The 25763-nt window shown below is 32.8% G+C and overlaps 2 protein-coding genes and 1 non-coding gene across 3 annotated transcripts in view; all 3 read left to right on the top strand.

Annotated features, from left to right (window-relative positions):
- The first annotated feature begins 1961 nt into the window (after nucleotides 1-1961).
- Nucleotides 1962-9144, top strand: LOC133201284 (acylphosphatase-1-like). The gene is made up of 4 exons (XM_061337086.1): nucleotides 1962-2076; nucleotides 5746-5762; nucleotides 6002-6111; nucleotides 8326-9144. The coding sequence occupies exons 1-4, from the start codon at nucleotides 2022-2024 to the stop codon at nucleotides 8438-8440; spliced, it is 297 nt and encodes a 98-aa protein (XP_061193070.1). The 5' UTR covers nucleotides 1962-2021; the 3' UTR covers nucleotides 8441-9144.
- Nucleotides 3880-3952, top strand: Trnas-aga (transfer RNA serine (anticodon AGA)). Its single transcript has one exon. It is a non-coding gene; the product is annotated as a tRNA-Ser (tRNA).
- An 11115-nt stretch (nucleotides 9145-20259) lies between the features above and the next one.
- The window catches only part of LOC133178117 (uncharacterized), a 74884-nt gene continuing 69380 nt past the window's right edge, over nucleotides 20260-25763 (top strand). Inside the window, exons 1-2 of the mRNA XM_061312875.1 lie at nucleotides 20260-20367; nucleotides 20669-20976. Coding sequence (XP_061168859.1) covers nucleotides 20260-20367; nucleotides 20669-20976 — 416 coding nt within the window. The remainder of the gene's footprint in view (nucleotides 20368-20668; nucleotides 20977-25763) is intronic.

Here is a 25763-nt window from a genome sequence, read left to right as displayed (position 1 = left end):
TTGGCTAATCCGAATTTTCTTCTGTTTTTCTTAAATTTTTAAGATATATTTGTTATTTTTATACACTTCTTATATCTAACTATTTCTTATTTTCACACATGGTAAAGTAGTCGTATAAAGATACAAAATCATGCAAAAACAAAAAGTTTTGACAGTTTAGTAAGAGAGAAGAAACACTTTGTCATGATTTTTTGCTCAAATCTGTTTTCAGATTGGAAGCATTCAAAAGCTAACAAAATTGTAGTTTGTTTAGAAAATCATATTTATAAATGTGATATATTTAAAAACTTTAGGGCGTTTTTATTAATATCAGTTACATTTCTTTGATTTTTTTAACTAAATGCAGGGACCTATATAGCCTACTACATGTATATATAGGTCCCTGCTAAATGTATTGTTCTGTGCGTGATTTTGATATGCCACCGTTCCGCCTGCTAGATTTCAAACTCAGTTCACTATTTCTATTTAAGATTGTACAATTGTGATGAGTAAAGAAAAATATTAATCTTTTAAACTGATCAATTACAGCAAGCAAATATACAGTTCGAATATATCGTCTAGTCAGAAACCAGACAAGAATCCCTCCTTAATGTATCAGTAAATTTTGGTAATGAAATAAAGTTGGAAACTACACCTTCCTCCCTCCAAAATAGGATTTTGGGAGTTCTGCAATGTTTTTTCCTTGTCAAAGTTTTTCCAGTCATTTTTTTTCTGGCTCCCCCATACTTTAAACAAGAGGCCCAGGGGCCACATCGCTCACCTGAGCACTATGGCTAGGAAAAAGCAGAAATCACTTCAATCTTGAAAGGTTGAAAAGTTTAAATATAAAAGTGGTTGGGGGGGGGGGGTGTCATGAATTGAACAAATTTGAATCTACATTATCTGAGGATGCTTCCATTTAAATATGACCAATCATGGCTTTGCTGTTCTTGAGTAGAAGATTTTTAAAGATTTAACCTATGTATTCCTATGTAAAACTTTGATCACCCATTGTGGCCCCACCCGACCCCCAGAGGTCATGTTTGAACAAACTTGAATGTACACTATCTAAGAATGCTTCCATATAAATATGACCAATCATGGCTTTGCTATTCTTAACAAATAGTTTTTTAAAAGATTTTTACTATGTGTTCCTATGTAAAACTTTGATCGCCCATTGTGGCCCCACCCGACCCCCGGGGGTCATGAATCGAACAAATTTGTATGTACACTATCTGAGGATGCTACCATATAAATATGACCAATCGTGGCTTTGCTGTTGTTGAGAAGAAGATTTTTAAAGATTTTTCCTATATATTCCTATGTAAAACTTTGATTGCCCATTGTGGTCCCACCCGACCCCCGGGGGTCATGAGTTGAACAAACTTGAATCTACACTACCTGAGGATGCTACCATATCAATATGACCAATCATGGCTTTGCTGTTCTTGAGAAGAAGATTTTTAAAGATTTTTCCTGTATATTTCCTATGTAAAACTTTGATCGCCCATTGCGGCCCCACCCTACCCCCGGGGGTCATGATTTGAACAAACTTGAATCTACACTACCTGAGGATGCTTCCACATAAGTTTCATGTTTTCAAGCACAGTGGTTCTTGAGAAGAAGATTTTTTAATGATGCCATTAATTTTTCACGAATTCTTAATTATCTCCCCTTGGAAGAAGGCGTGGCCCTTCATTTGAACAAACTTGAATCCCCTTTACCCAAGGATACTTTGTGGCAAGTTTGGTTGAAATTGGCCCAGTGGTTCTTGAGAAGAAGTCGAAAATGTGAAAAGTTTACAGATGGACAGACGGACAGACAGACGGACAGACGGACTACAGACAAAATGTGATCAGAAAAGCTCACTTGAGCCTTCGGCTCAGGTGAGCTAAAAATAAATAAAGCAGTCTGCCTAATACCGGATATCAAATAGTTGCATCGTGTCGAGCTTGTAACTAGTGACCTTTACAGACTTCCAGTACTGCGATTGTTGTCAACAAAGAAGTCACATTCGCTTCTCTGCACTTTTGCATGCCGGAATGGCAGGGGCAAAACTTGTTTCAGTTGAGTACGAAGTATTTGGCAAAGTTCAAGGTAAAGCTGTTTATATTTATACAAGTAGAACAATAGTGTTTGATGCATTTTCAGTTCAATTCGAATTATCTCTAAAGATAATTTTCCGAATATTGTTGCGTTAAAAATAAAATATTACTGCACCCAAAGTTACACAAAAATTGACAAATACACATGCATTGTAGATTGACTAATCCTATGATGACATAGGTAGTAAACATTAAGTTTGCTTCAGGGAAAAATGGAAAAGAGGGGGGGGGGGGGGTCTCCTGCGGAATCTGAGACAAATTTCAAACTTTTGATTTGTTATACCCTTGAAGTTGATTTAAAGTACATTTTTAGGTCTACGTAGATGTAAAAATCAGCGGATTTCCAACTGTATGTATAAAATACCAGTACATAGATACAATTATATATAGTGCATTACACTTCATAAAGGCTTTAAAGGGACATAGACACAGATTTTGAAGACACAGATTTTGAAGTTAATATTTTCTCAAATTCTCTGTATGATATTATGACTTATATGTTGCTATAGCATTTCACACGGAAATATAATAAAAAAACTTATGAATGGTGAAACGTAAACTGTTTTTGTAAACAGGGCGTGAGCTCTGTTATTGTTAATGTTTATGTTTTACTGGATGTGTTCAATTTGTTAAACTCTGCACACATCAATGAACATGGACTGACAATACTGGTGAGTTGGTTTTGCTTTCTCACATTTCCACTCTGAATTTCTGGATTATAGTTTTAATTATTTTCATTAATACACAACAAATTTTCTACTTTTCTTAAGTGTTAAGGATAAAGTTTACTTTGTGAAAGTGCTAGGATGTGTCAATCAAACGTGTCCCGAAATTCTTAGTTTCAATAATTTCCAGATAAAATAAGTTTTTTTTAATTATGTTTCTGTGTGAAATACTATAGCAACATATAAGTCATGATATTATACAGAAAATTTGAGAAAATATTAACTTCAAATCTGTGTCTATGTCCCTTTAAATATAATGTCAGACAAATGCAGAATCTTCCCATGCAAATAAATTAATTTGTAAAGAGCCTGTTCAAAATAGTAAAAATATTCATAGGTCAGATAATTTTTAGAATTATTTTTACACAAAGGGATTTTTCTTCCCTTCCAGTGATAAAAAATATAAATACAGTGCCTAAGCAATATCATGTGTTTTGAACTTGCAGGTGTTAAAATTTTGTTTTGGTTTGAAAAGGGTTTCATAAGATTTATAAACTGTGATTTTGCTCAGTCTGTATATCACTAAATAATAATAATAAAAAAAATAGAACTTCAGCAATGAAAAATTAGTTGCAAAATTATAGCCCAATTAAAGAATATAACCATATATTTACATTTGCAAATGCTTTTGTTTATATAACACTATTGAAAGCAATGTGTATCTATATCCGTATAAACACAGGTTCCTCACGTCTTAAATGTTCGACGTAATTTCTCAGTGACATCATAAAGGGTCAGCAAGCAATCAATAAATCAAACTCATGCCGAGTTTGAAAAATAAAACATTTCACAGGTTAAAGATTATAATCAGGCAAATATGAAATATGAATAAGTCACAAATGTAAATATAAGTAATAAGGTATCATTTTAAAACATCTATCAGGATATAAATATGAGTTGGTACGAGATCATATTTACCATAAAACCTTTCAGGCTTCATGGAATTTGATCTCGTGACCAACCCGTATTTATATCCCGATAGATGTTTATAAAAAGGATACCTTATTTCTTAAATAATCAGTATGATTAAAAGTCAATTGTGTGGCAGTCAGACAGATTCGATCACCTGTGGCCAGGTAGCTCAGTTAGTAGAGCACCTAACTAGAGATTCAGGTGGCCCGGGTTCAAGTCCCGGTCTGGTCCATTGCATTTTTCTCCTTTCCCATTATAATTGAAATGTTTATGTCTAATTTATCATTTCTAAATGATGTGCTTTGTATGACATATCAAAGTACATTTAACTAATTATCTAAAAACTAAATGGAAAAGTCTGAGGAGTTACGAAGAGAATTATTCATGTTCAATTAGTATACCTTACAGTAAATGCTTACCCAGATTGTTCACAGTGTTTAACATAATTATGTAGATTTCATTTCTTTATGTTTCATTGTAACTTAAAAATATTTCAACATTTATATAAATAATTATAAGACCACAGGCACCTGAAGTTACTTATTTTTCTTTTAATAAAAAAAAAAATATACCCCATACCTAATTATTCACTGTAAATTATAAGGTACTGTAGGGGGTATATTTTTTTTATTAAAAGAAAAATAAGTAAGGTGCCTGTGTATAAGACAAATGCATTCTGAACACATACTGTAACAGTTGAAGTTCTTTAACTCAAAATCGAATGTATCAAATTCCATGCATGTATATCTTTAAGTCAGCTTGAAGCCCCAACTACTTTTTCTTTAACCTTAGTTTCTTGAATACCCAGATATTTTGAAGTTTTTTGGGTCTTATTAAGGTCGAGATAGGGAATTATGACTATTTTAGCAGTAGCCATACTCTTTTTTTGCAAATGCTCATTTTTTTTCTGCTAGTTCATGTACATGCTAATATATGTGCATGATTAAAACTAAAATCTGTTTAATCAGTATAGAGGGGAACCCTTTTGGGTAAGATAATTCTGAAATAATAAGTACAGTGTTTTCTCTTTATATCAAAGTATTAGGGTTATAGATCAATTGTAACAGGCTAGGGGGTAAGGTATATGAACAAAATCTCTGTGGACCTTACAACAATTATTGTTTAAATTTTTGATTTCTAAGTGGCATTTTCATCAAATGAAGTGGTCAGTTTGGCCGGTAGCCGGTTCTTTAAGGGAAAACACTGTAAGAATTAATGATTCTTTTCTCATAGGAATTAAATGCTTCTCCAATAAAAGCAGGTGTTAATTACACTACTATAATGATCGAATAGTGCATACATACACAATGTCGATTTTGTACATATTCATCAGATTGATTAATGTTAATTGTCTTTGTATCTAACGAAGGCATATTTTGGGAAACATTCTCATTAATTCATGATCAGCCTAATTCATTAACATTCATTATGTATGCTGCCCATTACCCTGACCCTAATAACCAGTCTAAATGGGTGTTTTATTTTATCTTTGGCTTTAAATTCAGCAATCAACCCCAAAATAACATGGTTTTCATTACTTTTGTTTCTTGTCAAGATTTCTGTCTTTTCATCAGCTCACCACTGGGAAATATTTTATACATAAAATAAAGTTTCTCTACACTGTACCTAAATTTTCAATAGCAAATTGGTTGGAGAACAATCAAAATGGTACTTTATTATATAAGATTAAGGTATTTCCATCTGTTGTGAGAAAATTAAATTCACATTAAAGATCTTTTTTTAAAAAAAATCAGGAAAAAACTTTTTTAAAAAAGTGGAATAATAACTATAAATTTTTTAATACACTTACATGACTATATAATACTAAGTAGTACATGTAATATACACTGTTAAATAAGTCTTAAGTATGTCAAAATATGAATTAAAAAGGAAAACTGTAGATATGAAACAAGAGCAAGCTGCTTTATTTCAAAATTAATAACACTAGGCTTCTCTATAAATCTAGAACGGCTTCGAGAAAAGTATTTTTATTAATGATTTAATATTTATTTTTTTATTTTCAGGTGTATTCTTTAGAAAGGTAAGTTTACTTTCATAAAGCCAAACACTAGCTACAATTATCATTGTATTGTTGATTTGGAAAAAAAATATGAAAAGGACAAAAGAAAAAGATAAATATTTAACAATTGAATAAAAAAGCATTTTTGTTTTCCCTTATTTTGGGAATAATTTTACTTTGTATTTATATATTTGAGAAGTTAATGCCTTTAAAAATTAATGAGATCTGCAATTAATATTTGTCTTTCCCCTGTTAATCAGCACACCCAGAAGACGGCTAAGTCCCTGGGGTTAGTAGGCTGGGTCAGGAACACGAACCAGAAAACAGTGGAGGGCGAGGTCCAGGGGGCCGAGGACAAAGTCAAACAGATGTAAATTATATAATTGTTTTGTGAAACATGATCTCTCAATACCATTTTCCATTTTGTTAATTTAAGTGTAACACTAATATACTGAAACACAAAAGAAACGCAACATCCTAATTTTAGGGGGAAAACTATATACAGGTTTTAACTTTGTACTTCAAAAAGTTAGGACATCTTAAACTTTGCCAAATCAGCAATTTAACGGTTGAATGATTTTCATTCCATTACCGGAAGTTGATTTTGAGCCCTTTTTACCGGAAGCAAAAATTACATGTTTAATAAAACATTTGACAGTAATTTGGGTTTTCAAGGGTTTGTAGCTGTTAATCATAAGTGTTGCACTAATACTCAGGGAAAAAGAATCCTTATTTCTTTTCCCGATGTGATGCCAATATTTCCTTAAAATGACTGAAAGCAGGCATTTTCATTGTTCTTGATGGAAATTCTCAAAATAAAGGTAAAGGAGAGTTGCAGATGCAAATATGCACTACATAACGACTCGTCAGGCTCATGCGTTTCATAAGCATGAATGACAGTTCTTTGACCGGAAGTCCAAGGGTTACTACACTCATGGCCGTAGGAACCGGGGGGGGGGCACGGAGGGCCGTGCCCCCCAATAATTTTGCCGATATATAGGTTACTATAGAAAACTTAGATACTATATGCTTGTGCCCCCTCAAAAAAAACGTCTGATGACCTTTTTTTTTTTATTTTGCTTGTCAGGAGATTTTTTGGTTAGTGTTCCCTCAACTGTCAACTGAAAATGTATGGCTGTGCCCCCCCAAACTGAATTTGCTTCCTACGGGCCTGTATACTACGCCAGGTTAGAGAAAATTCGACCTCAGCATCTGAAAAACAGGCGCTTATAAATGCCTAAGAATATTTATTTCGCTCAGATCAAGAGATTGATAAACCTAGTGCATCGTAGAAATCAAGCTGCAATTGTTGTACATGGCGGACTAGCAAGCTGAAATTGAATGGTCGGAAGGGGGGATGTTTTAAGAGTTATGTTACTTTTTTAGGTTTAAAGATAACATTTAACGTTTAAACCAATATCTGATATTTGTAAATAAACTTTTTACCTTACTGTATTCATTTTTGAATGTTATCTTTAAACCTCAGAAAGTAACACATAACTTTAACCCCCCCCCCCCCTCCGACCATTCAATTTCAGCTTGCTATTCCGCCATGTACAACAATTGCAGCTCGATTTCTACGATGCACTAGGTTTATCAATCTCTTGATCTGAGCGAAATAAATATTCTTAGGCATTTTTAAGTGCCTGTTTTTCAGATGCTGAGGTCGAATTTTCTCTAAACTGGCGTAGTTTAGTAACCCTTGGACTTCCGGTCAAAGAACTGTCATTCATGCTTATGAAACGCATGAGCCTGATGAGTCGTTATGTAGTGCATATTTGCATCTGCAAATCTTCTTTACCTTTACTTTGAGAATTTCCATCAAGAACAATGAAAATGCTTGCTTTCAGTCATTTTGAGGAAATATTGGCATCACATCGGGAAAAGAAAGAAGGATTTTTTTTGGAATATTAGTGCAATACTTTTGATTAACAGCAACATACACTGTACCCTTGAAAACCCAAATTATTGTCAAATGTTTTATTAAACATGCAATTTTGGATTTCTGTTAAAAGGGCTCAAAATCAACTTCCGGTAATGGAATGAAAATCATTCAACTGTTAAATTGCTGATTTGGCAAAGTTGATGTCCTAACTTTTTAAGTACAAAGTTATAACCTGTATATAATTTTCCCCTTAAAATAAGGATGTTGCGTTTCTTTCGCGTTTCAGCATATATCTATTTAAATCTAAGAGAAGTATGTTCATTTTGTTCATTAATTTTTTTGTCATTTATTGATACATAAATGAAATCCTTATGTCCATTCTGATTAATTTTACTTTGTCAAATAAAAATCTGCAATGTGTTTACCTTTGTGGCGTCATATACAAATTACCAAAAATACTGACATCCTCAAAGTTCCTTATCAGGCACAGGAACACGACAACACTTACAAATTTCATTTTGGCTTGTTTATTTTTTTTTCAAAACAAATATTTGTGACTGTTATATGTATTAAGTCATTTTCTAGCTTTTGAGGGATTAAAAATTAGGAAACCTTTATGATATGTAATATAATCATGATAAATTCAAATAAGCTAAAAAATTTAAATTTTGATATTCTCAAATCTTGATTTTTTTTCAGGAAGACTTGGTTACAAACAAAAGGAAGTCCAAGTTCAAGAATTGACCGTGCAGTGTTCAAAAATGAAAAGACAATTTCATCTGTTAAATATCAGGAATTTTCAGTCAGACACTAGCGATGTTTTTTGGTTTATTTCCCAGACAGAAGTTTAAGTAATTTGATTAATTTGATTTATATGTTTGTTGGTGGTTTTGTTAGCTGGCCAGTTAAGATTTTGTTGTATTTTCTAATTATATTGTTGTTTTTATATGTTTTAGCCATGTCAAGTGGTGAAGATACTAAAGACTCGTATATGAATACTAGTATATTCAAAGATAACGAATACAGAGAAGAAATTGTGTAAATTGTCTGTACATCAAATGCGTGTGCGTGACAATCTGCATCTCTGTTAAACGGATATAAAAACTTATGAAAATATCAGACTGTCAGACTGTTGCAGCAGAGTTATATATTCGATAAATTTTGCCATAAGGTCGATTACTATCCGACGAGGCCCATGTATTTTTAACTGCTACGGTTTGATATATTTAGAAAGACATTTAATACTAGTAATCTTTTATATAACAGGCACTTATATTATATACACAAAAATACAACTGTTTACTTGTTACGTATTTTCTAGTGTTTTTCTTTAAGCACAACGCAAATATTTTCGGAAACCTTCCCATTAATTTATGGATTTGTGTAATAAATTATGTTCTACGAAGACCATGGTATTGAAATACTTGTTGTTGACTAATTCCTTGTTGTCCTCGCCCCATTGACGGTTTTATTTCGAATTTTGTGATTTCAATAATAAAACATATTCTGTTCGACCAAGTTGATGTCATAGTTCCCATTTATCAATAAAATTATATACGAGGGGTGATCAAAAAGTTCGCGAACTAATTGAATTACTTCCTTAAAAGAGATAAAATGAGGTTTCAGTGTTCATTATTTTTTTTTAAAGTAGTCCTCTCCAATTTTAATGCACATCTGCCATTGTTCTGCGCATATGCTGATCTGAATTGTGGTTTTGTAAATGGAGATAGTTTTTGATCACCCCTCATATGTTAAACAGGAATTTTGTGAACAAAATTGTTGATTTTGCAAGCTTGAACTAAAGTAATTGGACTATATTTAAAACTGTTTTTTCCAGACCACCTGTATGAAAGATTTCTTAAGCACTGGGCTCTCCATCCAGTTATACTGTGACGTGCAGATCAATATTTTTTACTGATATGTTATGACCTTAAACCTTATACGATTATACAGGCATAAATTTGAACGATAAAAAGTCTTTCCATGTTAATTTGTTTATGCGGGATTAACGGTCGCAAATATTGGAGAAATATATTTTTTTTTTGCATTAGTTGCAACCGTCAATTCCAACATGAACAAAGAAAGAAAACATTTTACTGTTTAAGTGTTCAAATAATTTAATGGAATTATTATGACATTGTGTTTTAGTGAAAGTTTTGAAATTTACATGCACCCTGTAAATATGAATTTACAATCTCACATTTTAGTCATAATGTAAGTGTTAAGGAATGTTTTTAAGTTCTGTGTTAGTTATTAGTATGTAAACAGACTTGTATTTACTAGGCATATTTTTAACTCGCACAAAACCTAAAACATTCCCTATAGTATATTTACATTTTTACGTGTTTTAAATCGGCAAAAATAACTCTGTTTGATTTTCTCGCTGCCTTATATCGCTTATTAACATCTCTGTAGCCTCATATTGTGATGTCACTTTAGTGCGAGTTTCTCCGTATATATTTCTACGCATGAGTATACACGAAAATGTCATTCAAATCAATTTCTTAATTGAGATACTAAAAAAAAACACAGCATATCTAAAAGATTTGAATTTAAATCTATCAGATATATTTAAAATTTACAGATATAGTCATTAATCAAATTATACTACTACTTTGTTTTTTTGATCATAGAGTCGTAGAGATTACTTACATGTATATATATACGTATACGTTTTGCAAGATAGACGAAAATCCCCCCCCCCCAACACACACACACCGGTCACGGTTACCTAGTGGTAGGGTGTTGGCGTCAGCATAGGTTAGTGACTGTTCCTTCGCCAAGCGCTCGACATTAAAAGTGAAATTCAGTGAAAACTAGTTGTAATTGTAACTGAGACAGTTGCAGGTGTTTCCCAAACGCTTCCCAACTCCTTTTCGGTGCCCTCTTCCCTACAAGCTTCATTTATAAGGCAAAATCTCTGTATTGTAGATTTATACTTGTTTGAAGTATTTAGGGGGTATAATATTGCATATAGATGTGTATAGCAAAGTGAGAATAAGCTAATCAGATATCAGTGCATGCACATGATTTCAATAATTTCCATATTCACCATCTCTATCTATACTCTTTTATCAAATATACTGCATGGACATTTCACTCATTGCAATCACGCACACGTGCATGCATGTGCATGATGATCATATCCTTTTGTCTACACTTTTAACATATCTTTATATTTTGAGTATCAAAGCATATCATTGTAAAAATTAATATTAAATGTTACGGCTATATCAAGTATATTGTTCATTTACGCATTGCTCGCGAGCGCACGTGCAGGTATGTGCATGATGAGCATGTTATTTTGCCTATATCTTTCATTTGTAATGTAAAAGTTACGGCTCTATCAAGTATACTGGTCATTTAACATATTGAACGCGCGCGCACGTGCATGCAGATGCATGATAACCAAGTCATCTTTATACACTTTTGATTTGTATTTATATTCTCAGTATTAAAGCATTTCATAAATAAAAATGAAAGTTACGGCTATATCAAGTATTACGTCATTTTACGCATTGCACACGTGCACGTGCATGAATGTGCATTATGACCATGTCATCTTGTCTACAACTTAAATATGTCTTTAAATTCTCAGTATCACAGCATTTCATAAAAAAATTTAAAAGTTGCGACTTCATCAAGTATATTAGTCATTTTACGTATTGCACGCGCGCTCACGTGCATGCATGTGCATGATGACCATGTCTTCCTGTCTAGAACTTTAATATGTCTTTATATTCTGAGTATCAAAGCATTTCATCAAAAAATATTAAAGTTACGGCTATATAGAATATATTGGTCATTTTACACATTGCACATGCATGCATGTGCGCGCAAAATGACCTTCGTTCCGACCATTTACATAACATGTCTATTAACCCTAAAATGGTTTCACCTCAGTTGGATGAGTAGTTTCCGAGATCACTCGCGGACAAAAAAGAACCCAGGAAGAATACATGTATACGAGAGAAAATTCTCGAATGGGACGTTAAACAATATACAATCAATCATCCCCCTTCTTCGAGCTCTCCCCGCGTTAGAACGGACCTGCGAAGATAAAACATTACATGAACTATGAGGTAAACAAAATTGGTATGCTACAAACAATTCAACGATGATTGTTATTTAAAAAAAATATATCATGTAAGTGATAAAAAAGATTAAATAAAGACACATTAAGAACAATGACAGCCCCTGAAGCCATTCAATATTCATTTCAACTGGCGTCATAATTTTATTAATTTTATGAATTCTGTGGAAGATTACGCCAGGCGATGGGCCAAACACGACAAAGAAGACCCGTTACACTTTGTCAGAATGGATTACGAGCATTAGATGGATGTTGAAATCTCGCATTAATCGATTGAGGGGCTGTATGAAAACTATTTATCCTTCTGTCTTTAATAATTCAGAAGTGAAAAAGGAATTAGATAGAATACACAACCAGTATATACTGGTCCCAACGGACAAAGCTGGTAACAACATAGAACTAGGATTTAATTCTGCAGGTGGAGATCCAACTTACACCTATAGCTCCCTTTCTAAGGATGAAATTCTTCAAAATCTTATTTCCGTTTTAGATATTTTTAATATTCCCAACATTCAAAATAAATTTGAATTACCATACTTTTACTGGATTCCTAAACTTCATAAAAATCCTTACAAACAAAGATACATAGCGGGTTCTAGTGAATGTTCTACCAAAGCCTCTCTCTTTACTCCTCACTAAAATATTTACTGTATTGAAGGAGAAACTTCAGGAGTACTGTACAACAGTATACTAGTATTTGAGAAGTGGTGTAAGTCAGATGTGGATACTTAAAAACTCCAAAGAACTTTTAGTAGATTTGAAATCACAAAATTTTACTAAAATCAATAACATCAAAACATACGACTTTTCAACAATTTATACAACCATTCCCCTCGATAAATTGAAGTCTCGGCTTTTTGACATCATAGAAGGAAACGGAAGTCGTAAATATACTTACCTTGTCATTGGTCATTTGCAAAATTATTTTGTTAGAAAGCATTCTGATTGTACACGCAAGTACTCTGAAGTTGATATTAAAAAGATGTTTGAGTTTCTGATTGACAATATCTATGTAGTTTTTGGAGATCAGGTCTTCCATCAATCCGTTGGAATTTTCATGGGCACCAATTGCGCCCCTTATTAACAGACCTATTTTTGTATTCATATGAAGCAGAATTTATCCTATCCAAAAACTTCTACACGAGAAGAAGAAAACACTTGCTGTGGCCTTCAACTCGACATTTCGTTATATCGACGACGTATTATCAATTAACAATAATTACTTTCATTCATATGTCGACTCGATATATCCCAGTGAGCTTGAAACAAAAGATACCACAAATTCTGACACATCTGTTTCATATTTAGATATTTTACTAGAAATAGACGTTAATGGTAACCTAACAACAAAGCTTAATGATAAACGTGATGACTTCAACTTTTCAATCGTCAACTTCCCTTACTTATGTAGCAATATACCCTTATAACCTGCATATGGGGTTTATGTCTCTCAGTTGATTCGATACGCAAGAGCATGCTCTACGTATGAACAATTTCTAAAACGAGGCAAACTATTGACAAACAAATTGATGAAACAAGAATATCAACAGTCTTTGAAGTCATCATTTCGCAAGTTTTACTGACGATACAATGACCTTGTCAGTACATACAACCTATCATTAAGTCAAATGCTGATTGATGTTTTTCATACTAATTGTTATGCCATTCTTTATACATTGAACTTTCTACGGATTTTTCCAATTTTTTTCCGATCATGACAAAGAGCACACGGCGGGTGTGACCGGTCGGCAGGGGATGCTCACTCCTCTATGGTACCTAATCCCACCTCTGATGTCTTAGAGACCCGTGTTTGCTCTACTCCATATTTGTATCGTTTCATTGGACTTTCTCCATTTAAGACAATGACCAGGAAGAATTAAACCCCTTCGAAACCTTTTAATCAAATTAATGTAAGAAACTGCTCAGATATAACCTAAAAGTCGTAATGCCTCATAAACGAATGATCAAATAAACTTTCCCTAATATAAATGTACAAATTATTTGTCACCCGTTTTCCCCCCAATAAACACTAGGATGTTTCTTTTATTCCTATTTTGAAAGGCATTCAGTATATGCAATTTCTTTTTCAGAAGTGAAAACAGATCTGCATTTCACGTCTCGAATTCAATAAATGAGATCTGTGCAACTATAGTCCAACTGAATCCTTAAAGTATGAAAGGTTTTCTTATTGGGCTAGATGTTTTACTGTCATTCTCCTATATATCTAAATTATAAAGACCATACCTCCGTTGCTGCTTAAACTGCAGTGTAAATGGAATTTCACAATTACGTGCAACCAAAAAAGAATCTTTGTGACATTTATTTGAAATACAAAATCTTGTTTCTTTACCTGTCTTATTTTCAGGACCCTGGATAACCCTTCAGTAAATTTATTTTCCAAAATCATGATTTGATTTGATAAATTTCTGGTAGAATTAAAACATATTTAAACCCCCAAAAATGTGAAATGAAAATCCCTTATCTTTCCTTTTGAAAGATGACATCAAAGTACCACATCAAATACATATGTTGTTAAATTTCACAAAATCACTTATTTGACATTGTCAGTTCGTACGGTTAATCTTGTGATTGTTTCCTTGGGGTAAGTGGAACTTTTTAGTATAAAACATCAATGACAATTTATTTTCTATTTATTCCATGGAAAAGTTAATTATTGCTTATTTTGCATTTAAGGGGAAAACTTATCAATGTAATATTATTATTCCTGCCTATTACACAAATCACCTATCTTTTAATTTCATTAAACAGTTGTAAAATACTAAAAGAAGGTCATAATTTCCAAAATGAATATAAGTTGCCCACTCCAAGTGCTACTTACATCTTCAATATGCATAAAGTATGTTTCCACTTAAGCTGCGCTTATTATTATAATAATATCATTCCATAGTTTCCATTATATGATATTATTCACCGAGGACTTTACCCAAACAATAAATACTAGAGTAGACTATAGTTATCTTTAGTTTACTATAGTGATAACTTTGACAATTTTATATTCCTATGAAGCAGTATCTATTCAAAGACCTCTACAAAGAAGAAAACACTTGCTGTGGCCTTCAACTATTATTTAGATATATCGACGATGTATTATCTATTAACAATAGTAATTTCATTCATATGTCGATTCGATATATTCCAGTGAACTTGAAGTAAAAGACATCATAGAGTCTGCCACATCTCTTTCATATTTGGATGTTTTACTGACTGTAGACGTTAAGGGCCAACTAACAACTAAACTGAATGACAAACGAGATGACTTCGGCTTTTCCATCGTTAACGTTCCTTATTTTTGTAGTTAGATACCCCAAACATCTGCATATGGTGTTTACATCTCCCAACTTATTCGATACTCGAGACCGAGGCAGGCTACTGACAGATATGTTGATGTTACGGGGATTTCAACAACCTCGTTTGAAGTCAGTATTTCGTACATTTTAAAGTCGTTATGATGATCTTGTTAGCAAAAATAAATTATCATTGGGTCGTATTTTGCCTTACTTGTTTCATACCAATTGACAGGACTTTTTTTTTATACTGAATTTGACTATGGAATGTTCCGTATACCTAATCAATAAACAGGGTTCACGGCGGATGTGACCGGTCAAACAAGGGATGGTTTCTCCTCCTTGGCACCTGATTCCACCTCTGGAATTTCCAGTGGTCCATGTTTTATGCCCTCTTCATAGAATCGTACTGTTTATAGATTTTTTTGAGATCGATTACTGTTCGTCAACTTCACCTTTTTTCATTTACTATGGTGATAATTGAAAACTTTGATGCACTATAGTGATCAGTATGACACTAAAGTGATAAATTTAAAAACTTTGAAATTCTGAAGTCAGGGTTCTCCATCATTTGAAATTTTACTGTGTTGCAGACTTAACGTGAACCACTAATATTCGCGGTATCTTTGCTATCAAATTCGCAACCGAACCACTATTCATTATACATGTAATTACAAAAGCATACACACACAAACAAGTTTTTTGAATCACCAATTCGTTATACAAATGGTATGGTAGTACATATTGATAAAAATAATTTAATGGAATGGATATTTAAAACAATTAGACTTTTTCCATATAATAATATACATACAATGTACTATAAGACAAACCAAGTGGACCCTCCATCCCTCACCCTAAAATTATGTTGGCACTATGAGTCAAACATCGTACCTTAATGATTCCTTTGATGTATAAATGTATTGTTGAAGGATTTAAGACAACCCGTAAAAGTATTTTACTATTCTAAAGTTTCTTTTTAAATTCGTAAATTCGATCAACTGACAAAAATCACGGCAAATTTACTCTTTAAGTGGGGAAGTAGATCGATTTTATCAACCAGAATTTCCTCTGCTCTTCAGAACATGTATAAAATGTGAAGTTAAATATACATTGTATATACAACAATATCAATTCAAAAAACTTGTTTGTGTGTGTATGCTTTTGTAATTACATGTATAATGAATAGTGGTTCGGTTGCGAAATTGATGGCGAAGATACCGCGAATATTAGTGGTTCACGTTAAGTCTGCAACACAGTAAAATTTCAAATGATGGAGAACCCTGAGTTAACTATAGCAAAATATAGTGAACTATAGTAAATTTTTGTTAGGGCTTGTGTACGGCTTGCTTGATAGACCTAATGAAATTTATATGATGTTATTTACTAATATAAAAAAGACCAAATTGGAATGAAAGACAAACAATAATCATTTTAGAAATATTATCCAGTAGAAGTAATTGAAAACCAAAAGATTAAAAAAAAAAGTATCAAACTAAAAATAAAATTTGAAATAAAAGGGTTTGCATGTTATGTGCATGGAATTATTGGAAGTAGAGGACATCAAGAGATATCTTTCGTAAAATGAGAATCTGCAAAACTCGATAATACCCATGTTGTGAAATTAAATAATTTCTATCACAGAAAATTATAAACTGTAGTAATAAATTTAAAATTTAATATTTCTAATGTTATCATGTTAAACACATTCATAAACCATAATTATAACTTTGAAACTTTAATTTAAAGTAACAACTTTGACACTTTGATTTACTAAAGTAATCACTCTGACACTATACTGATAACTTTGAATTACTATAGTTAACTATATACTATATATAAAATAAAGTACTTTTTTGTTAGGGTATGGTGGTGGTTCATTCATACATGTAAAATTGTTCAGTGAAGAAATGCTTCTTTGTTGAACAGATTGAAAACAAACAATACCTAGAAAAAGGTAAACCCCTTCTAAACTTTTTAACAAAAATGCTTTGAAAACATTCTTTTTGTATATTCATTGTTTAAAAAATATTACAAAACCCTGCTTAAACAATGTCGCATAATGTGTTTTAGTATATTTGACAGATGTCTGTCAATGTCTGTTCAATGAATGGAATTGGTACAACTATAGTCTAGGTGAATTCTTAAAGTATGAAAGATTTTCTTACTATGTTAAATGTTTTACTGCCATTCTTCTATCTATCAAATATCTTAACACTGCTAATATTATAAAGACCATAACTCGGTTGCTGCTTAAATTTCATTGTAAATGGAATTATGTGCAAATAAAAAAATCTTTGCGACATTGTTTGAAAAGTAGAGTCTTTGATTTTATACTTGCCTTATTTTCAAAGGCCCTAGATACCCCCGAGTCAATTTATGTGACAATATCACGATTTCATTTGATAAATTGTCAATGGAATTAAAACATAAATTAAAGACCTCAAAAAGAATCGGATGAAAAGCTTTATCTTTCCCTTTTATATTTCACATTAAAGAAACACATCAATTAAATATATACACATAGTTAGAATTCACAAAATAAGATGGACCATACATGTAGGTTTCCTGTTTAAGTTCGCCTTAATTGTTTTTATATTTATATGTACCACAGCAAATTTATTTTATTTGTATCTTTAAAAGTCATAAAAGGGAGAAGGGCGCATCAAAATTTAACAACTAGGCAAACCAAACATTTTTGAAAATCATAGATTTTGTAAAGGATTGGTTGAAACTTTCTCCTCGCTGTGAGCAGCCAAAGGGAGGTAACTTTTGGAACTTCCTGTCCAATTACAATTGAATGACAATTAAACAACATTCTGTGGGGGTATTATACATGTACATCCTTAAAGATACTAGTACATTATTCAAGCACCCTAAACACTTCCTCTAAGCGTCCAAAATAAAATATTGTGATATGATTCTATATTACACACTGTGTGTGTGTTATTACAGTTTTTGATCTTGAGAAACGTATGAGGATTCTTATATTCTTCCTGACTTATAACCTCCATATGCATATCAATCATACTTGTCTTTAAAATCAACTTGATTCATGTATAAAATGCCGATTCCTAATTAAAAAAAAGATTATTATTACACACAACTTCATTGAAAATACTTATGTGTACATATTTATATAATAAGAAATACTGTTGCTTTAGTGTCATTAGTGTGACTAAGTTTTTAACCGGTCATTCCGACACTCTTTCAAATTCTCTAGCTATAAATATATCATCCGTCCATTTGACTATCCTGGGAACAACCCAAGCATTCTTCAAGCATAATCATAACATTTCAATATCAGCAACTTTTTTGGCAATGACTGATTAAATAAAATTTTTGTCCCTCGCTTTCACTGAAAGTGGGGGATACTAATTTGGGTCTGTCTGTCCGTCCGTCCGTCCGTCTGTCTGTATTTCTGTCTGTCTGTAACACTTTCGTTTCCGCGCGATATCTCGAGAACCCTTTGAGCTTTCGCAATGAAATTTTGCTTAGCAACTCCCTTTGGCCTAAAGAAGAACCCTATTTATTTTGAGGTCAAAAGGTTAAAGGTAAAGGTCATAAATTCATACATTCCGTCTGTGTGTAACACTTTCGTTTCTGGGCGATATCTCAAGAAGCTTTTGAGCTTTTGCAATGAAATTTTATACCATAACTCCTATAGCCTCTCTTGCCCCTCTCAAAGTGTCCCATCACGTTTTTTTTATGTATTTATTGTATTAAAAGTCGCTTGGCACTATTTTTAGCACAGGGGCATGTGGAGAGTTATTACGTATAATACAGGTTGTCGGCGGATTTTATATTCTAATTACATCTATTAGAACTGTTTAGTAAAGGCTAAATTAGACAACATTTATTGTGTAAAATTTTGACAATATCAAACGTGAATATAAACATTGTATATGACTTAATGTTTGCATTAATTAGCTATATAATTAAGTGCCTCCGAGGTCTAGTGGTATGTTGCCCCCTTAGCAAGCGCTAGGCCCGGGTTAAATCTCCGGACGATTCTCTTTTTTTTAAATGTTTTTTTTTTTGATTTTCTAAATGATACTATTCAACATGTGAAATAAAAAAGTTATGATGTCTGGCGTGTACAAACTCATAAAATCATTGTTACAGTCTGATATATATTCTGTATATAGTATATTAAAAAGAATCTTCTATGCACATATTAAAGAATAAGCAATCAAATCTTTATATCCATATTGGCATTTTTTTTTTAAAATTTGCTTCAATATACATGTATACATTTGATAATTCTACAAATACATGGGGGCAGTGTGACCCCCCCCCTTCCCGAACTGCGCATGCTCTTCTTTTTTCCCTAAGCGGAGGACACAAATTCTCTGAATTAGGTTGTTTCCAATTACATTTGGGATTTTTAAAAAGTCGTTGAATTGAATTTTACATTCTGATTCAGACTAAAAATTTAAGTGCATAAATGTCATTTCCTTCACTGAAACCACATCTATGTCTCAGTCGTTACATGTAGAACAATCGCTTGGTTTATGTAAGGCTTGGTTTATGTAAGGTACTTGGAACGGAATCGCCATCATAAGTGCAAAAAAGTTAGAGTTTAGGCTGGAAGAAATATGTAATAGTCTGTCATATGATCTATGAGCAATTAAGGTTGTTTTACAATAACTTGATTGAAAAAAAAGTTCTGTATACTAAAAATCCTTGAGGAAATTAGAGTCACTGAAATAACATTTAAAAGGTTTTATCTAATGAATCATATAATTTTTACATAACCTCACTACACTTGGCATTATAATATTAAAATTATCAATTCGAATTCATTATGCCACAGAATTTGGATGTATGATTTATGCAACAATTCGTCTCAGAATAAATGCTTTATTTGATATTATTGGAATTATTAACACGGTTATAAAAATAATATGAATAAAGCAAATTATAATATCGAAAACTAATTCTCTGAGTGTTTAAATTGGCAGTTGTACGAACCACACCTCCAAAATATCATTGAAAATTTCACAAAATTAATAATATTGAAGATAAGTAATTCAAACTAGAATTTTTTATCAATTCCTGGTTTAAAGAACCTCTCCACCAAACACCAAAGGCAATGACATCGTTAATGTAATTCTAGTTATAAAATCATAAATAATACGTTCTAATTCCTCGTTTATAAAAATGAATTATTGATACAAATGTCTCTTACTAACAGTCAAATTATTAACACACAGTTGATGGCTGTCTAGGAGGATGTTAGGCTTGTTTCTTGTAATAATTGCCGGGGTTCAGGGTGTCCTTGGGATCTATGGTGGATGTATGAGATATACAACTATTGTTGAGCCTTCTGGTCATCTGAAGGTAAAGAATTATATAATATAAGTACGAACAGATGCAAAAACATGTTATATAACTCTATATTTTCCCTTTTCCACATTTGCAAAATTTTACAATTAAAGCACGTTTCAACTTTTAAACGATCATGTTCATTTCTATTAATGTGTAAAGATCCTATTAATGAAAACAACCAAAAATATATTCGAAAATAGGTAATATTTTGTACGATATACATAAATGATAAAAAAAAGCACTTGCAATTGTACCTTTGATTGTATTTTTTCTTTTTGCAAGTATTTTTTTTTTCTTAAATCTAATTATCAAGGTGAAAGTTTTCTTCTTAAATGGATGGAAAATTGGAGAAGGTCCATGTCAGAACTGCACAACTGGTGATATAGGAACAGAAGTCACAGACAAAAGAAAACGTATAATCCAACAGGCCAATGATTCAGAAATATTTGGGAAATGGACAATTGAAAGGGACTATCCTTATCAAGATATTGATAAAACACAAGAAATAAACAGTGTTTCTAGAAGTTTTGTGATGCTTGTTAGTGAACGAGATGGTTGGGAAATGGAAAGTTCAATCGTATCTTTGGAGATTGATTTCACAAGTGAGACATTTGACATCGAGTAAGTATTTTTAAAAATTTCTTTTTGACTGAAAGGAAAAAGAAACGCAGGGTAATATAATATGCAAAAATTTGTTGACCGCATGGCTGAAAATTATGAAAATTGGCCCTGCTTATTGTGCATTAAAATCGGTCTTCAAAATTACTCAACAGTGAAATGTATGACGTCATGAGAGAAAACTGGGTAAAAAGCTAGAAACACGTGCATGTTGATGATGACGGGTTTGTAAACGCATCTTGTAATATCACTTGATGCACTAGAGATATATATCGTTTTTTGATATTTACAGACAATTTAATTTTCTAGCTTGCAATCATGGTACGCCCGAGGAAAGTTCCATTGGGTATGTCTGTTGCATTGCCGAAGTAAAGAAAAAAACAGCAGGTTGCTGCGCAATTTGTTGTGAATTTTTCCGCTAGAATACGTCTTATCCGTCTTCAGAGAAGAACAGGAAGGGTTTTTCAAGCAACCGTTACAATGACGTTGACGCGTGATAACGCCACGTCAAAATTGGGTTATTCATCCTGGCATTTGTTTAATCACCACCACACTTTCACTGAAACCGGTATTAATACAGTAGGCAATCATTATCGTTACATTGGCCAAAAACTAAAAAAAAACTATTGTGCGATTTTTGTTTGGAAGCTTGTAAACTTTACGTCGGTGTTCGTCTAGTGCACACTCACGAGTGCGAAATATGTGTAATTTTTCAGCATGTTAACCCCGGCCCTATGTAGCAAGAGTTTGTTAAGACTTTCTCGCAAAAAATCACCTTACCCCAATCTAATGACCTCCATAAAGTCCAATTCATCTTTTCCTCAAATCGAACATCTGTGGGACCACCTGGAAGGTATGGTTTAAAGGCGTCTGAATGCCCAGGCTAGTACTCTCGACCAACTAAGGGCTGCCTTGTCGGAAGGGTTGAATAATTTCCATATGAGAAAGATAAATGCACTGATGAATGTTTTGCAAAGGAGAATCAAAGCTGACAAATGTGCGAGGTAGCCATAGGAGATAATGAGAATTTTCGATTTTCACTTTTGGGGGTACCGTCATATGATTTTTAGTGAAATATGAATTATCAATCCCAATCAGAAGAGATTTTGGATACTGGTTGATTTAAGATGAACTTAAATGTTAGATAATATTATTGGAAAATTCGTGGTATAAAATAACATTAAATCACAAAACTTTACCATGCGTTTCTTTTTCCTTTCAGTTCATTTCAATTCGTTTAATTTGTAATTTTCCTTATACACTTTGATAAACGGTTTAGAAAACTTCAATAATTAGACTAGAACTGAATCACCAATTTAAGACTGCATATCAATATGCCGATATTCATGTAAAATGTTTGCTATTTTCTCGAGATCATCCTTATTCTGATTTCTGCATTTTGGGATGTAGAGGGTGGTGTCGGTACTTCCCGAGGATTTTCCAATGTAGGGGATGGAGTCGGGACTCCCCTAGGATTTCCTTAGCTTTTTAAATCATATAGAAATTAAGCAATTGTTTAGTGACAATGTGCATACGTAAATATTTACATTTTAAATAAGTATGACAAGATTGCTTCAAAGATATTGTCCAATTTATGGTAAATTAATTACTGTAAAATCATATATTTTCGAGGGGTCAAATGTTTGTGGTTGGAGAAACATATATTGGTTCGTGGGGATTTCATTTCGTGGAATGAAGAATTGTTAAATAGTAATATACTTGAAAAATTACATTTCGTTGTGGACATTTATATGTGAGTCTCGTCATAACTTAGAAGAAGAAAAAAACGAAAATTAAACCCCACGAAAATTTGTGATTTCAGAGTATTCCTATAAAGGATTGCAGTTGTTCATATCGTATTTTAAACTTGAAATTTATCAATTGAAAGTAGAATTTTTTCCATTGAGATTGAAGTGGGATGAGGTTATTTTTTCAGATTTTTACAGATTTATAAAACCGGTCAAAGAAACCTAGTTGTAGGGCATTTGCTTCGTGATCGGAAGGCCCTTTTTCGATTCTCGTTCACCGCGGCTCGTCAAACCTAAGATGTAAATATAGATAATGATTGTTCCTTCGACAAGCGCACTAGAAGTAAAAGTCACAAGTCTTTCGGATGAAACCTTAAAAACTGAGGTCCCCTGTAACAGTAGGCGTTAGCACGATAAAGTATCCTCACTGCTCAATGACCCCGAATGCCAAGTGAAGGTCTAAATTTGAAGCCCTTAAACCGATATATGATGACGTCTCTTTTTGAGTGAAAAATTCTAGAATGGGACGTAAAACAACATAAAATCAATCAGTCAATCAGATTTATAAATCCAGCAGCTGGAATGTCGCTAACAAGGATTATTTGAAGTACCCCCACCTTGCATTATACATGTATGTTGTTCAGTTCAATTACAGAAATACTTCGATTATAAATTTTCTGCTTATATATTTGAATCTGTTAATTTGCTGGATTTCGCCGGATTGGACGTCATATTGGTGCTGGATTAGACCCTGTTTATATATAATTTATATAAAGTTAATTCATTTCGATTACTTTTCAATTCTCTTTTTAGTTTTAAAGGTATGGATGACCAAATTCATGTGTAATCATTGAGGATTTCGTGAAACGTGGCCGGAATTGCAAAACAAAATCTACACTACAAATGCATATTAGAAATATTCAAATAAAATTTTTAAATAACGAGTGAGAAGTGCGAGACAAATATAAAAAGACATATATGAATCTACTTGGTCGGAGTGATTTAAGAATAGCATGTTAGAGCTGTTAATGACACAAGAGAGTTGCTTAGATGTTAAATCTGTGAAAAAGCTATACACGGAATACACGCCAAACCAACTCATCTGGGAAGAGAAGTCGATATCCCAGCGACTTTGATGTTTAGTTAACCTTCTTTGGCTTTTCCCCCAAATTTTGGAGGGGTGATGTAGTGATAAGTGAGGTAGTGAGCAGATATGTTTGCGATCTGGAGCAAAATGTTCAGACAGCACATGATCGTGCCAGACAGAATATATCTCCTAATCTGTCCTGAAGACAGTGAAGAGTGCACATGATCTGAAGGTCTAGGTCGGAGATTAGGTATACTGGCGCCGTAATGCGGGAAAGAAGGCTGAGTTAGTCTTGAAAGGTTCAGACATCATAGTCGAGGTGAAGTCAGATGCCGTCTTTGCAGTTAAGAGTTAAGTCTCCTAGAGAAGTCAAGGTCATGCACTGTGACAAACTCAAACGGTACGAAGCCAGGCAGCTTCCGAGATGGTTATCATAAAACAGACAGAAAGAAAGAAAACCAGAGACTAGATGAGACAGTTGTAGTTCTGCTCTGCGCAATAGAAGTTATTCTGGGCAAAACGCTTCTATACGTAGATGCGTGTTCAAGGTTAAGTTCTGGGCATCAGGGGTGTAATTGATTGATTTAAAGAGTATGGTATCGTGAATATTTTGGAGTATCTGTAAAGTGCTGTGTTATGCTTCACATGCTCACTTGTTAAATAAGTATGTTTTGAATGTTATTGGAAAGATATACTTAGTATGCCTCAAGTGTTTATAGGTAAAATACTGAGCTTTGAATGACATTAGTAAACTTCAGAATTATGTCTCAGCTGTTTACTTGTAAAATATTGAAAATGGTTTGGAACTGATGTCTGTAAAACATGTAAAATACTGAGTAATGTCACAGTTGTTTATTTGTAATATATGCAGATGTCTCGGATATTTTGTTTAACAGTTTGTGGTCCGCTCTATAAATTACTTGCATGGAGACAATAAACAGTTTTATTTCTTTTGAACGTAAACAATACCTAAATTTCCACAAACATTGTAGAAAGGGCTACAGGTAAAAATTCGTAAGACTATTTTAGATAATTTTTTCATTATATTTCCTCAGCCTTCTTTTTTAGAGGGAAATATAACTTTATGGTTCACTATCTTCTTTATATGACAAAGTTACCATACAAGTATTTCTTTGTTTTCTTTTTTCTTTTTTTTATTTATTCATTTTTTTTATTTTTTGATATAGTGTGAACTAATGGGGAGTATGCGACATGCATATGTATTAACCTTTTTCAAGTGTGTAAAGTTGTAATCTATGACTAAGATAAAAATTACTTCAATCTGTAAACTGCAGAGAATTATATGATTCTACGAAAAGAAAGTAAGTTCAAGACTATATATTTACATTTGCTATGTCTTTCTACTAAGCCAACTGTGAAATTGATTTGAATGTCATTTTTGTGTATACTCACGCGTAGAAATATGCACGGGGAAACTCGCGCTAAAGTGACGTCACAATGAACTACAGAGACGTTAATAAAAAATATGACGATATAGGGCAATGAGAAATTCAAACATTGAGTATATTTTTGGTGCTTTTAAACATGTAAAATGTAAATATAAGGAATGTTTATAAGTTGAGTGTGAATTATTAGTGTGTAAATCACACAGACTTGCACGTAGGCATATTTTTCATGAAGCGCTAGTGCGGTTCATGAAATGTGCCTATGTGACAAGTCTGTGTGATTTACACACCAATTATTCACACAAAACTTAAAAACATTCCCTAATTAAAGGCATAGTAAACCTCAATCTAATTAAAATCAGATCCTTTGATCCGCTCACATAGATCGCTACACCTTGTGTAGCGATCTACCGGAGCGGATCAAAGGATCTGATTTTAATCAGATTGAGTAAACCTCAAATTATTGTGTTTTTGTCATCAGAAACTCGAATCATTTGAATCTCACTTTATAAAAATAAATGTTTAAGGAGGTTGGATCCTGCCATCAAA

Source organism: Saccostrea echinata, unplaced genomic scaffold (assembly GCF_033153115.1).
Source record: "Saccostrea echinata isolate AGI-Se365-2 ecotype Australia unplaced genomic scaffold, CSIRO_AGI_Sech_v1 ptg000002l, whole genome shotgun sequence".
Classification (NCBI taxonomy): domain Eukaryota; kingdom Metazoa; phylum Mollusca; class Bivalvia; order Ostreida; family Ostreidae; genus Saccostrea; species Saccostrea echinata.
The sequence above is the reverse complement of the archived record's forward strand: the minus strand, read 5'-3'. Positions and strand labels throughout refer to the sequence as shown.

Bases quoted from the DNA above. Each gene is read 5' to 3' on its own strand.
- LOC133201284 (XM_061337086.1), top strand. From the start codon at position 2,022: ATGGCAGGGGCAAAACTTGTTTCAGTTGAGTACGAAGTATTTGGCAAA. The intron at 6,112-8,325 runs GTAAATTATATA...ATTTTTTTTCAG, and splicing joins GAGGACAAAGTCAAACAGAT to GAAGACTTGGTTACAAACAA.